This window comes from Bactrocera oleae, chromosome 3 (assembly GCF_042242935.1).
Source record: "Bactrocera oleae isolate idBacOlea1 chromosome 3, idBacOlea1, whole genome shotgun sequence".
NCBI lineage: Eukaryota > Metazoa > Arthropoda > Insecta > Diptera > Tephritidae > Bactrocera > Bactrocera oleae.
Window position 1 is genome coordinate 72,237,198 of NC_091537.1, and position 14,926 is coordinate 72,252,123.

General features: G+C 35.5%; 3 protein-coding genes across 4 annotated transcripts; 1 reads left to right on the forward strand and 2 right to left on the reverse strand.

Annotated features, from left to right (window-relative positions):
* Positions 1-6,143: 6,143 nt before the first annotated feature.
* Positions 6,144-9,040, reverse strand: Haspin (haspin). Its single transcript, XM_014233429.3, has 7 exons — positions 8,847-9,040; positions 8,426-8,781; positions 8,084-8,368; positions 7,521-8,026; positions 7,250-7,453; positions 6,844-7,139; positions 6,144-6,790 (listed from the first exon to the last, which is right to left on the reverse strand). Exons 1-7 carry the CDS (start codon positions 8,939-8,941, stop codon positions 6,583-6,585), a joined length of 1,950 nt encoding a protein of 649 aa, XP_014088904.2. The 5' UTR covers positions 8,942-9,040; the 3' UTR covers positions 6,144-6,582.
* Positions 9,041-10,460: 1,420 nt separating this feature from the next.
* On the forward strand, positions 10,461-11,978 carry BckdhB (Branched chain keto acid dehydrogenase E1 subunit beta). The gene is made up of 3 exons (XM_014234802.3): positions 10,461-11,336; positions 11,412-11,504; positions 11,564-11,978. Exons 1-3 carry the CDS (start codon positions 10,533-10,535, stop codon positions 11,789-11,791), a joined length of 1,125 nt encoding a protein of 374 aa, XP_014090277.2. The 5' UTR covers positions 10,461-10,532; the 3' UTR covers positions 11,792-11,978.
* Fis1 (fission 1 protein) lies at positions 11,801-14,746 on the reverse strand. Of its 2 annotated transcripts, none has more exons than XM_014234823.3 (5): positions 14,562-14,746; positions 14,386-14,502; positions 14,089-14,256; positions 13,033-13,164; positions 11,801-12,871 (listed from the first exon to the last, which is right to left on the reverse strand). In XM_014234823.3, the coding sequence occupies exons 1-4, from the start codon at positions 14,607-14,609 to the stop codon at positions 13,048-13,050; spliced, it is 450 nt and encodes a 149-aa protein (XP_014090298.1). In that variant the 5' UTR covers positions 14,610-14,746; the 3' UTR covers positions 11,801-12,871; positions 13,033-13,047. The 2 variants fall into 2 exon arrangements, with proteins under 2 accessions (XP_014090298.1, XP_014090290.1); XM_014234815.3 differs by having other exon boundaries at positions 13,052-13,164; positions 14,562-14,745.
* Positions 14,747-14,926: the final 180 nt, after the last annotated feature.

Sequence of the window (14,926 nt, forward strand, 5' to 3'; positions counted from 1 at the left end):
TCTCGCTTAATTTAATTGACATAAATAAATTGTTTAAAGTCAAGAATTGACCCTATCATAACCAGTGTCGGCAAACCAGGCAAATATAATAAAAATACTCTCTCTGTATTTAATTAAGATCAATAATATAATATAAAATTAAACGGAAGTTCGAAAATCTTTATATTAAGTATAGGCGTATATATGGTGGCTAGATGAAGTGTTGGCACGATTTTACCTAGAGTGTTACTGATGTTTTCGGTATACAAAATAGCTATAGGCACTGATATCCAAATATTCGATATCTGTGGACTTGAGTTATTGTCCCGATTTCGACTATTTTTGGATTTGAGATGGCATAATTGAGGGGCATTATTTGTGCAAACTTATATTGCAACGATTTAAAAGATATTTGATTTATATTCTGTAAAGGAAAATTATCTTATGGAATTTAAAATTGTATAACATTAAAAGTAGGCGTGGTTGTAGTCTGATTTCCTCCATTTTCACAATGTAACGTGTAAATGTTGAAAAAATGTTGTACATATAGGAATTCACCTAAATGTGAGCCGTTATATAGGTAGTGGATCCGGTTACCATCTGATTTCACCCATTTTCACGGTGTGTAAAGAGGATCTAGATGGACTTTTTCACAGCAAGTTGGGTTGAAATAACTTTATTGGTTTGTGAAATATGCATTTTAAACCTTTTACCAAATTATCATCAAATTCAATATATTATATTTGTCATATAGGAGTTAAGTGAAGTTGTGTACCGTTACGATTTCTTTTTAACACCAAACCATACTATCTTTATAAGAAACAAGTAAGGAAGGACTAAGTTTGGGTGTAACCGAACATTTTATACTCTTGCAACTTGCTAAGTACAAAGCAAGGGAAATACCTTCAGGTACATAAGATTTATCAGAACAACGAAAATCAATATGTATAGTATATGGTAGTTTGGGTAATTTGTGTAAAATGTTCGCTGTAGGAACTGGGGTCCACATATTCGGTATCTGGGTGCTAAAATATACATTCATTGGTGCTTGATTTGCATACTGGAAAATTAACGAATCAAATACACGTGGTTGTAGTCCGATTTCGCCAATTTTCGCACTGAAACATAGGAATGTGAAGATAATAACTCATACCAATTTTGGTCGAGTAGGTCCATAGGTATGGGTTTTCACCAAAATGTCGGCGGTTCCACCCCCAACGTTCAATTTTGACCAAGGCGCTTATAAAGTCCTCTTGTATTATCCTAGGTGTTAAATTAAATGTCTCTGGCGTATTTATTTATTGATTTATCGCGCTTTTAGGCATTTTTAACAGAATCGTTATATTAGGAGTGTGATCACCCAATTTAATTTTTACAGTATCGGTAGCGGTGCTTACGGGGTTTGTCTGGAGCGAATTTGGTTGTTGTACCTTAAGTGGTTTAGGAGATAAGTACATTAAACCTCTTAGAGGTCGGGGCCACGCCCATTTTTTCAATATTTTTAGCCCACAGGTGCCTCTTACTATTGTAATTTCATGTGCCAAATTAAATCTTAATTTATTTCTTAGTTATGGCACTTTTTAGATTTTCGTTTAACTTATTACGTCCATCTACGAACTCGTCCTTACTTTTTTGCCACAAAATACGTGTACCAAGTTTCATTGCGATATCTAAATTTTTACTTAATTTACAACTTGCACAGGCAGACGGACGGGCGGACAGGCAGACATCCGGATTTCAACTCGTCTCGTCATCCTGATCATTTATATATATATAACCCTATATCTATCTCGATTAGTTTTAGGTGATACAAACAACCGTTAGGTGAACAAAGCTATTATACTCTGTAGTAACAAGTTGCAGAGCATAAAAGTATCTCCCACTCTGATGCTGGAATAACCGCGCATTTCAAACGAAATTTATCAAAAGTTATGCCGGTAGGGGCAACGTAGAAAACAGTTGTTGATTTTTGTTCACATTTGAGTAATGTTATCTTAAGCCTGCTTAGAGGTCCTCTAAGGATAAGCCCGAAAGAGAAGCGAACTGTTTTGACGGGATTGAACCCAATTTCCACAACAGCCGGTTCTACGTTACCGGAATTGACCCGGATTTTATCCGGCCAAGGGCTGTTATTTTGGCGATCTAACCCTGTTTGGATCGGTAAGTATTAGTTTAAGTTGTGCCTAGCAGCAGGATTGCTCCGTATCCTCTTGACCCGTGCTGTCATCGAGACCAACCCGGGCCCCGAAAAATTCTTCTGCTGCATATGCGCTAAAAAGTTCCATCCAAACTTCACCTTGGTTAGATGCAATAACACCCATACGGAGTGGACCACAAGTTACGTGGCCCCATGCTGCCAACGCACTACTTCGACACCTGCCTCAACGGCTGTGCAATCTGCACCATGTCCGCGCACTGTGCCGCCACTTCAGTTGAGTGACCAGGAAAAGTACCTCTACGGCCCTAAGGAGCTCAAGGCACCATGACTCAGTCCGCTCCAATCCTCGTGCGAGAACTACACAGCAGCTCCTGGTTCCTCCCACAGTCTGTTCCGTGTGTCAGACCATAATACGCCGGAACGTCACATCAGTCAAGTGCAATTCTTGCACGTGCTGTAGGAGTCTGCCCCGCAATCCCATTTAGTGGCGTCGCCAAACAACACCACAGTGCGACAACAGCCCATGCGGATATTACAGCTGCAACAACCACCACCCACACGTACCTCCCTCACCCCCAGGATCACCACTAGACACCCGAGACAAACCCGACTCTTACAATTCAACTGCAACAGACTCCAGAGGCCTAGCCTTCATACTGCACAACACCGTGCAAAATCGTCTAATCGATGGTGACATCGACCGCAGGGACACTACACTTGAATGTCAGGGTATAGCTGTCCGGTAAGGCGATGTCGAGCTCGAGATATTTAATATATACATCCCACCCAGTTACATCTTACCCAACCTACATCACTTGAACATAGGTGCGCTACTTCGTGGTGAAAACCGTTTGGTACTAGGCGACTTTAACGCGTACCATGATCTTTGGCATTCCTGCCTGTCAAGCGATCGTGGGAAGATGAAGCTGGCGGAACAGTAGACGGTTCGACATTCTGCACAATTAATGACGAAGCCCCCTCCAGAGTTATGGGCGCCTGTAATATCTCGCTAGATATTACCATCGCTAGCGGTGGTCTGATAAATAGCATAACTTGGCACCCTATGCTAACTCTCGCATCAGACCACTTCACCATAATTATCTCGATCAAGAAACCTCCCGACTTTATTTCTGTGGACAACCGCACCTTTGTTAACTTTAACAAAGCTAGCTGAGTCGGCTCACAGAATTTACCGAAAGCACTTTCGCCGCACTACCCATTCCTACGGACGTTGACGAGCGTCAATTCCGCAAGGTGATCGCTGCTGCTACCGCTCGCTTCATACCGGCTGGAAGAATTGTGGAGCTCCGCCCTAATTTCCCAGCCGAAGCAGCTATATAGGCATACCGATCCTTATGATCCCCGAATAAGGGATCCCGATTTGGAGATTTGGCAATTGGTAAACCAACATAAGCGGACAAAATGAGTAGAGCATCTGAAGTCCTGCAACCTCTCCACCGGTATGAGTAGGCTTTGAACTACTATCAAGGTCTTGTCTAATCCGAGAAAACATAACGACAGGGTTAAAATTCAATTCGATAGCAATGGGTGCGTTCGAACTACGTAATAATTGCAGCAGTACAGCTACTGTGTTGCATATTTGCTGATACTCTGCTGATGTGCAGACAAAAATTTAGTGTTGCCGATTATTTGCATAAATTGCGTACAAAACATGACAGCAGAACGTGATGCTGTTGCAGGTGTTGCCAAAAATTCACGCAGAACGTGATACTTTGACAAATTTGCAACACTGCTGTCGTGATTGCCATCTCGAACGCACCCAATGCCTCCTCGGACCCGAAGAAGTGCGCGAGCTATTTCACACTGCACCCTTCGGCAGACAAGACCAAACGATGCTCAAAAGTAAACGGCTATCTCTCTATATTTTCGCTTCTTCGCTTCAAGGAGCTTAACACTCTCCCCCACTAAATCCACAGCGATCATATTCACAAGCTGGACGAAGGAGTACAGAGTGGATCTCAACATTACAGTCGATGGCATTAAAATTCCAGTCAATTACCCCAAAATTTTAGGTATTACATTCAACAGCCTGTGCTTCTTCACTCCTCACACGACCGCGATAACTGCCAAAGTACAGAACAAAATCCTCAAACACAGTGAGGGCCGTATGCTTCCGGTTAAGGAAAGCTACTTTTCGCAGAAACCACCCCTGCAGTCGTCTGCTTGAAGCGGAACTGCCTGCCAGGAACATCAAGAGGTCCTTCTTTGATTGCGTCGACGACATTGGACAGTACACCGATCAGACTTCGGGCGCAACTAACGTCAGACATGCACCGACCGCCATTCATAGCGGAGCCATCATACCTTCACCGACTCCCTGTTGTTGTTGTTGTAGCGGCAGAATTCTGTCGAGTTGATGTCCTTGGCCGGAATAAAACCCGGGTCCGTTCCGGTTACGTAGACCCGACTGTCGTGGGAACGGTCACCGACTCCCTCTCACCTCTCAGTGAATGACGTACTTGGAGTCACACCATCACTCGTCGCAGACGAAGAGCTCGAGTTGCCACGAGAATTTAGAGTAACCCTTTCCCATCTTCGGTCTGGATACTGTAGTAGGTTAAACTTCTATCTATCCAGAATCGACCCCGACATACCAAATATATGTCCAGCATGACACTAACAACCTCTTTGCATGCCCAATTAACCCCATTTATTCAACACTTTTCTCCCTATGATCCGACCCTGTCGAAACAGCTCGTTTCCTGGGCCTCCCGTTAGATAACCTCGACGACAACCAAACAGAAACTTATCACCCAAACGGGGATTAGGTAACCGTTACAAAAACAACAACAACAACAACAGGATCGAAGCACAAGGGAATGGGTGTTAGATGAGTATGCTTGAGTTGGGGTTAGATCAGCGACATAATAGTGTTTGGCTGTATAAAATCTTGGTCAATTCCGGTAATATAGAATTAACTGTAGTTAAAATTGTTGAGTATGTATTAGAGAACAGTTCTGCAAAACTACGTGCTCTTAGCTTTTGAATTAAAAGCAGGTAACCGGAAAATAAAATAACTGAATAATCGGTCGTATGGGAGATATGTGATATAGTTATCCGATCGGGTCGATTCCGACAAATGATCAATAGAATGTCAAAATACGACTATTTACCTGACAAAGAAATTTTTATAATCCCTAAAAATTAAACTTCGCTGGCTTGAAATTGGTTTTAGACCCATATTGTTGTTCAGAATGAACCTCAAAATATTTCCGTCATACGCAATTTTTCCACTTTTTTGGCTCCCTGTAAATCAACCCGCTCTTATGTACATGCATATAATTTTAAAGAAAGTTTTACATTTAAATGTAATCGCCACTAAATAGTTATGGTCAAAAACGATAACTAGAACTAAGCGCAATATTGTATTTATCATTCTTGGTTGCTATCTTCATTAAGAAAAAAAATTATTTCCCCGTCATAGCTGACGACTTTGAACACAGACGGCGAACAAAAGTATCTTACCAAAAAAACGGGTCTATGTTATAGAATCTAACAGAAATCGGGACACACATACAAAAATGACAATTATTTTATAAAAGCTCGTAGTCTATCGGGCAATAACAGCGAAGTAAAGAGTAGTAATACCGATCTCCATTTGCAAATACATGGTGGTTCAAATAGTGACACTTGACAGTTCTGGAGGCTTCTGCATCACTTGTGTCTAATTCGCGGGGAACAAAATATTCTGCGGGATCGCTCAGCGTAAGACCGACATATTCTGCCAGCTCCATAACACTATAGAAAAGGTCTCATATTTTTGATTTTCAACATTCGTCAGAGTTTTTAGCTGTTACAACAATCTTATCCATTTACAACAATTTCGCGGTAATTTCAAATTGCCTTCGAAAAATGATAGCTTAAAAGAATTTTAATAATGAAAAAAACTCAACAACTATTATTCTTAGCAATGACAAACATATATCTATTTTATTGCAATTATATCGTTTCTTAAACCCACTAAAAATATTTGCGCATGCAGAAAATACATTACTACAAGTATTTATTTTCGTGTTTGAAATATAAAATCTTAAAGAAATATAATTCAGGCTTTAAAAAGATCTATGATACAAAAATAAAACAGAAACAACAAGCTGGTTTAAAATTGAGGCATAATAAAGTGATAAACTGTTCGTCAAAATAAATTATTTAAGTGTGTTTCATTAATTCCAAGAACTGAAAAGAGAAACAACTTTCTAAAACAAAATAAATATAAAAAAGAAACAATTCATAATAATCATAACTAAAATTAGTCGTAAAATATAACCAGTGCTATTATTAAGCTATTGTCAACTTCTGATTCAAATAATACTTGTAATAAATGTCCTGCAAACATTCATATTTAAAATTGCGTTCTTGTCGAGTGATTAAAAAATAAAAATTTCATTGTCATATATAAAAAATAAGAACTAATATAAAATATGCTAAACTCGTGAATCCATTAAATATTTAGAAAATTCAAAAGCACTATTAAAATTCATCACAGTGCCAATGAGGTTATTTAGCGTTGAATAATATGTGGAGTGTGCTTTGCTGCGGGTATTTTTATATTTAACACCGTCAATCATTTTTGTAATTATGTATGAAATCCAAAATATATTTGTACGAGGTTCAAAAGATTCCCAGTTATTCCTGTAATGAAACAGTATTAATTGAAACTAACATAGTAATTAAATAAAACATACCCTAATATATCCCGCATCATGCGATAAATATCGAATTGGTAGTCCCCGGTGGCGGTAAAGAGATCTTCGTCAGAGGAAATGTCATTATAGTGACAACAGCTATCAAAAGTCATACGCGAGAGTGTATAGTCAATTATAGTAGCTTTAACACCTTTTGTAGGCACGGTATACGTATGATTGTCCAAGGTAAATTTCAACTCTTTCACACTTGTGCTCAATAATAATATATTTCCCCAATGCAAATCACGATGTTCAAACTGCAATGCTTGTTCTGCTACAGCTAATGTTAGCACAATCTACAAATGCAATTTTATAACAGTAAATAGCTTAAATAACTGCAGTTGTGATATTAAGCTGCGTACACACTTCTTCACCATGTGCAAAACGCAGTAGATATAATATATACCTGAAGGAGCGCACCATACGCTTGCTCGGCATTTTGAAATTGGAAACTCTCTAAATCCCGACCGCAAAATTCCAATTCCAGTACTATATAAATTTGTGTGTCATCAAAAATATCGGGATGGTCGTTTTCGGAGCCTTTGTCTTTGTTAAAAATTTCCCAAAGCTTTATTAAATGTTTAGGATACTGACCTTTAACACAAACGACCTAATAAAAAATTTGTATATGTTATATAAATATATATTTTCCTACATAGTTACCAAAAATATCTAACCTTTCTGACATTCACAAATCCGCATGTAAAATTTTCAGAATTTACACCGTTCCGCAAATTTGCCAATTCTACTGAAATCACCACCTCTGGCAATATTTGTTCAAATGTCTTCTGTTTCTCTCCATTGACATCAATGTCTCCTTCAATCGGTATGACTTTCATAACCGTGCTGTTCGCATCTGGCATTCTTCGCTTACTCATAGTATTCAAAAATACCTCACCATAAGCACCTTCACCAATTTTCACACAGTGCGTTAATTTATCTGCAGAATACAGCTCCTCAAATGGTAGAGGAAATGTTTGATTGCAACGATTCAAAACACGACGCTCCCACACGTCATCACTTTCAGGTGTGGTTATTCTTAATAGATTTTCCGAAATGCGCTCAGGTTTCAAAAATATAGATTTTCTTTTACCAACAATAGTACCAACGAAACCAATAAATTCCACAGAACTGTTGCGTTTATCTGATTGTCGTCTTGCCAAAGAACATGGACGTTTTTCAACTAAATTTGCAAATATTATTTAAAATTTTACATTTTTAGTTTGCACTCATGAGATACCTTGTTTGCGTCGCCAAGCACTGATTGATTTTCGCCACTTTCCTGGCTGCAAAGTGAGACTAGGAACTCGGATGCCTTCTTTGCTACCGTCTTTCTTATTTATCACAATGTTTTCTGACTTTTTCTTTGAATTTTGAGTTGTTCTGCGATTTGTTGCCTCAAAACAAACGTGCCTCGTATTACTCGTCCTCGTAACATGTTGGTACCGATTTGTTTGTCTATTCAATGTTGGAGTTGAGTCTTGAGATTCATTTAAAGCAGAATTTTTAACTGGCTCATCGCACTCTATGAAATATCAAATAATTTATTTAACATTATTTTATAAATGTATATACAACATACCAACTATTTGTATACGAGGTGTTAAAGGTGTGCAATTTAAATGCCTTTTTTGATTTGCTACACACATACTGTCCTCGTTAATATGTTTACCCTTATCAAAATATAAAAGGCGCCAAGCGCCAATTGGTGATAATGAGCATTTAAACGGATCCATCTTAAGCCCACGATGCACCAGTGGAGTAGAAATTGAATTAGGTTTTCGTTGTATATCTTCCTTTAAATCGCTTGGTAATTTCTGCGAAGGTTTCAAAAGCGCCGATTCATTTCCCTTACTGTTTATACTGTTTTCCACACTAGAATCTCGATTGAATGACGCATGCACCTCCTTTTTTAAAATATTTAACTCCCGCAATACACTAAATGTATATAAAAATACAACAGTTATATTTGTATCACACGTTTTATAATTTTATATACGAACGGTCTTGGTTCCAATAACTTGTCAAAAGAATCCAACCAGGCACCATCTTCTAAAGTGCTATCTAAATCTTTTCTTTCATCTGTATTAACACTCATCTCAAATAAATAAAAAATATAGTTTATATAAATGTCTTTCCACCGAAATATAAAATAATGTAATATGTAAATACGCGCTCTACAAAAACCATTTGGTATTTTCAAATATTTGTATTGATTGATAAATTAGTTTCAATCATAAAACGTAAACAAACATCATTCAATCAAATTATTTAAATGTGAAACACAACCCAGTATCTCAACATAGATACGTCACAACGAGTAATGAAATATGTTGCGTTAACGCATTGACGGAGATCCTTTGAGCCCCATTCACATACAACTTTCCTTGCTTTGCGTGGCAGTTCATACTGAAACAACGAAGCGCAGAAAACAAAGCGTATGGCACTAAAATTCTGACCGTTGCATACAAAACATGTAACAATAAAATATGAGATTTATTCGTAATTATGCATTTATTTATTCCATTCAATATAAAACTTATACTTCTAATAAGGAACGTTTTTATTTTCTCTTGCATTTTTATTATTTAAATAAGAATAAAAAATAATATTTTTGTAGTTGATAAGCAGATCTATATAGAAATATGTATATTTTTGTGGAAAAGTCGAAAAAACATTGCAATTGTCTAAAGGATGAATAAGTTGCGAGTCTCAATAAAAGATTATGGTCCGCTTTAGAATAGCTATATAAACATACGTCGGGTTGTAATTGAAATATTTAAAAAACATCTCTCATTCATTTTTACATTTTACGGTATGATGTCATAAAATGTGCAAAGAAAAAATATTTAATAAAGTTGAAATCAATATGATCTCTGAAATAAACGCTTAATTGAAAAAAAATCTAAAATTTCGGGAGTTTGAACTTTCACTTTTCAGAAAAGATAAATTTGTACAAATTTTGTTAACGAGCTGGAAGATATACTTGAAGATGTAATTCTTTTGTGAATATAAACTGTTTATTCAAATTATTTGTTAATTTATTAATGTAATTAATATTTTAATTCGCAAAGTATAGTTTTTGCTTTTAATTTGATTAATTTTGTGAATATATTTAATAATTTAACTACCAAGACGAAATTGCGTTTTTTTTTTTTTGAATTTCAAATGTCAAAATTTTACTTTCCATTTGGGATAGCAAAATGTAAAATTTGTTTCACTCCATCTCAGCACAGAGAAAAATGTTATCGTTTGACATAACTTTACCCTGCATTTAAATTTTTAAAAACAACTCATTATATCGTTTATAAAAAGAATTAAATAATCAGCATATACATAGTTTAGAAAATCACTTAATTCTGTTGTATTGTGCCCGTAAGGCAAGTATATTTAACTTATACTAAAACAACAGACGCAATGTTTTATGAGGAGCCTATAAGTATGAAGATGTATGTTAATATATCAATAAAAGAACTAATGCTTGTTTAGATTTCCTTATCCCTTTTCCCAATTATAAATATTAATTATATTAATAGTTTTTTTTATTAAATTCACATTTCGCAAAAAGTAAGCACATTGGCAACAATTGCGAACATATGATCGCTCAAAACGATCGTTAGCTTACATAACCTCAGAAAGATAACATTAAGCATAACACCAAAACCAAATTTTTTTGCAACAAAATACATATGTATATATTTTTTAACAATATGAAGAAATCTTTTTTGCCATTATTGAACACACTGAAATCTCGTACTACAGTTCCATGGTATCGCTCTCATTTTACTTATTATCCTGACAAGTCACCGAAAGAAGTTATTTCCAGTGGTAATGTTACTGAAAAAATTAATATGGTTCAAGCAATCAACAATGCTATGGATTTGGTACTTGCAAAAGATCCAACCGCATTACTTTTCGGCGAAGATGTAGGCTTTGGCGGTGTCTTCCGATGTTCAGTTAACCTACGTGACAAGTATGGGAAAGACCGTGTTTTTAATACTCCACTAACCGAGCAGGGAATAGCTGGATTCGCCATTGGTATTGCTAATGTTGGATCCACAGCTATTGCGGAAATACAATTTGCAGACTATATATTTCCTGCATTTGATCAGATTGTCAATGAAGCGGCAAAATATCGGTATCGCAGCGGTGGCCTATTTGATTGTGGCTCTCTGACATTTCGAGCACCTTGTGGAGCTGTAGGTCATGGTGCTCTTTATCATTCTCAAAGTCCCGAAGCATACTTTGCACATACACCTGGTCTTAAAATTGTAGTACCTAGAGGACCAGTGAAGGCTAAAGGTTTACTTCTAGCTTGCATACGGGATCCTAACCCATGTATCGTATTTGAACCAAAAACACTTTATAGAGCCGCTGTTGAGGAGGTACCTACTAACGATTACGTGTCAGAATTAGGCAAAGCTGACGTGTTGCTGAAAGGAAAAGATGTCACTCTGATTGGTTGGGGTACACAAGTGCATGTACTCTTGGAGGTAATTAAAAATGAAAAACTATTATTCAAAATAATAAAACTATTGTGCAATAAATAATATTTTTTAATATACAAGGTGGCAGAAATTGCAAAAAAAGAACATCAAATAGATTGCGAAGTGATTGATTTAGTATCTATTTTACCGTGGGACTGTGATACAGTGTATAAAGTAAGTATATGTAAAATGCAATGCAAACCTCTCGCATAAACATTCTTTTCCTTTCTCAGTCCGTAAAAAAAACTGGGCGCGTTATTGTGGCTCACGAAGCACCTCTAACTCAAGGTTTTGGTGCTGAGTTAGCTGCTTCCATACAAGACAAATGCTTTTTGCACTTGGAGGCACCTGTAAAGCGCGTTACCGGCTGGGATACGCCATTTCCACATGTATATGAAACATTTTACTTGCCTGACAAATATCGTTGCCTAGCGGCCATAAAAGACTTAGTGAATTATTGAAACTCGACGTTAAATTTCAACGATATTTATTAATGACGCTTAAATTTTGGAAACGGATGCATTTATATTTGTTTATACATATATTTTTACGAATTTGATTATCTACTTTTAATGGTAACATGTGCAATTATTTTACGTAATAAGTTTAGAAGTTTAATAAAAAATAAAAACAAACTGCTCACCACTATCACAATCACTTTTTAACTATAGAGTACATGTACAAGAGAAAACAAAGCAAACATAAAAAAAAATCATTTAAATAGTATACCAAGTACTTTCTTTTAAACAAAATTTAAAATTTCAGCTTAATTTATAATTATTCTGATTCAACATGCTGTTAAAATATCTTTCCTTTTTGTATACTCTTCTCTCTTCTTTTAATCAAGGTAAACTTCTAATTTTAACTATAGAATGTTGATAAGTGGAATATTATAAACCCTTTTAAATTTCTTATGTTCTTGTTATATCCATATCAGTTAGTATGAAAAATTGTAATTCATATGCCAGAGACGATACTTTTTTGAATTGATTTAAAAAGCCGATGATGTATGTATATATAATCATTATATGAATTCCATTTCTCAAGCTGTATTTTCTGTCTTTTATAATTTTTGAATAATAGCATTATTAACTATTATCTTCTGTCAATCAATTAGGAGGTATGTACGAGTATGTTCATATGCTTAGCTCTACTGATTTATATACATATGGAATCCAATTGTAGAAAAAATCTATACTTCAGCATCTAATTTTAAAACGGTAATCTTAAATAAAATATTTTTGTTGATGTGACGAAGACAATCGATATGATAGAAGACTGAGTGGTTGTGATTGACACAAGCATCTTTGTCGAAAACTTTTAAATAGAACATTCATTTGTGCCTTATTCTCTCGTTATTGTGTTGTGTAGAACTCTTTACTACTCTATGATATTTTAAAAATCAGATCCAGAATTAAATCCACATCTACCCATTGCATTAAACATACAGTTAGTTTCAACAAGATTTGGCTTCATATACTTTTTTTCAGCTTACTGGTATTTTCCGCTCGCTAGTTATTTATTTATCACGCCTGTTTTTACTACAAATATAGATAATTTGAATATTTTTTTATAAATCAAATACTAAGTAAGATATTGTATAAATTATAGTAGTATAAAATTTTCAAATAAATAAAATAACACGCTTCTGTTTATAATAATATTGTATATGTTGTAATTAAAACATTAGTGTATATTTTACTTGTTTGTGTAAGCATTACTTTTTGGCAAGCGCTATGCCTAGACCCAAAATACCGCCTAACACAAGTACTGCTCCTCCAGCTACTGCCATGCCTTTCCTCAAATCTTTGTCATAACGCTTTTGAATGCACTCCTAAAAAAATATATATAAAAATTGCAATTTAATAAAATACCACTCCAGCATGACGCATATAATAAATTTGGCTGCGCCGAAGTTATAATACCCTCCCAGGTGTATTTTTTATAGCATAAAAGGGTATAAAAATATCTTTATCTTGATTTTGTTCGGTCAGTTTGTAACGCAGCTATATGCTATAGAAATCCGATCTGAACAATTTTTTTCGGAGGTTGCACCGTTGCATTGGACATTTAACACTGCCAAGTTCCGAGAAGATATCTCGCAAAAAAAAACTTCCCATACAAGGACTGGAGTTTGATCGATCAGTTTGTATGGTAGCTACATATAATATATGCTATAGTTGTCCGATCTAAACAATTTACTCGGAGATTGTACCGTTGCCTTGGACAGTAGGCCGTGCCAAATTTCGTGAAGATATTTCGGCAATTAACTTTTCCATACAAGGACTGGATTTTGATAAATCCGTTTTCATAGCACTTGGACAACAATTCATGTCAAATTTCGTTAAGATATCTCGTCAAGTAACAACAAAAATTTAATTTTGATCGTTCAGTTTGTATCAACGAATGGTTTAGATGTGCAGCTTCTTGGCGAGAAAACGAGTACAAATTTCAGAGCGATATCTCAAAAACTCAGGAAAGTAGTTCGAATATATACAGACAGACGAACATGGCTAAGTCAATAAAGCTCGTCACATCTTCATATATATATACATTTTACGTTTCCTTTCGGATGTTACAAACTTCGTGAAACCTAAAATACCCTATTCGGGGTATAACAATTATGTTACAAACTTCGTGAAACCTAAAATAACGCTATTCGGGGTATAACAATTACTGTTATATTATATAACAAACTTATAAATTAGATACACGTTTTTTGTATAGTAATAATATAGTAATATGTAAATTTAAATACCTCTAATGAGCGAACTTGGGGATTTTCCTCTATTTCTAGGAAAGCCTTACAATATTGAAGTGCACGGTCGTAATTTTTCATACGCGCTTCTCCCAGTGCCAAATAATATAGATAATCACGCCTTCCTTCGGAATGGTGTTCCATTAAATCTTCCAACAACTCAATGCCCTATAAAGTTAACAAATAACTATTTCATTGACATGGACAATTATAGATTAAACTCAAACGATGATTCATAATTACTACTATGATAACAGATTGTAGTTAGAGTAATGCACTTTTAACTATATACAATACCTTAGCGATATCTTGTTTGTGTGCACATCTGACCAAACAAAGGGCATATCCAAATTTTGCTTCTACACTTGCACGTCCATCCAATTCCAGTTCTCGAAGGTACTTTTGCTCATTACGCTACAAAAAATATAGTAACATTGTAATTACAAAATTCATTTAATTCTATTACTACATACATCAAAGTCTTCCTGAGGCACAATCGTCTCCATCATTTCCTCCATCATTTTAATTTCTTCCACTTCCGAATCCACTTTGAATTTTATATCTTTAAATAACAATCGGACTATTAATAAATTTCACCAAATTTTATTTAATTGCAATGCGAATAGAAATAGATGAGACAACTCAATACTAAACAAAGATAAGAGATGACGAACAAATATATCGATTCATTTGGCGATTGCGATTATAAACAAATTTGAATTCGATATCGCATCACAATATTTTATAGAATATGATTTATAAAATATAAGAATATCGTTTAAACTATTACAAAAATAAAATCAACTTACTTTTTTCGGCTATTAGGCATAGCGACTCC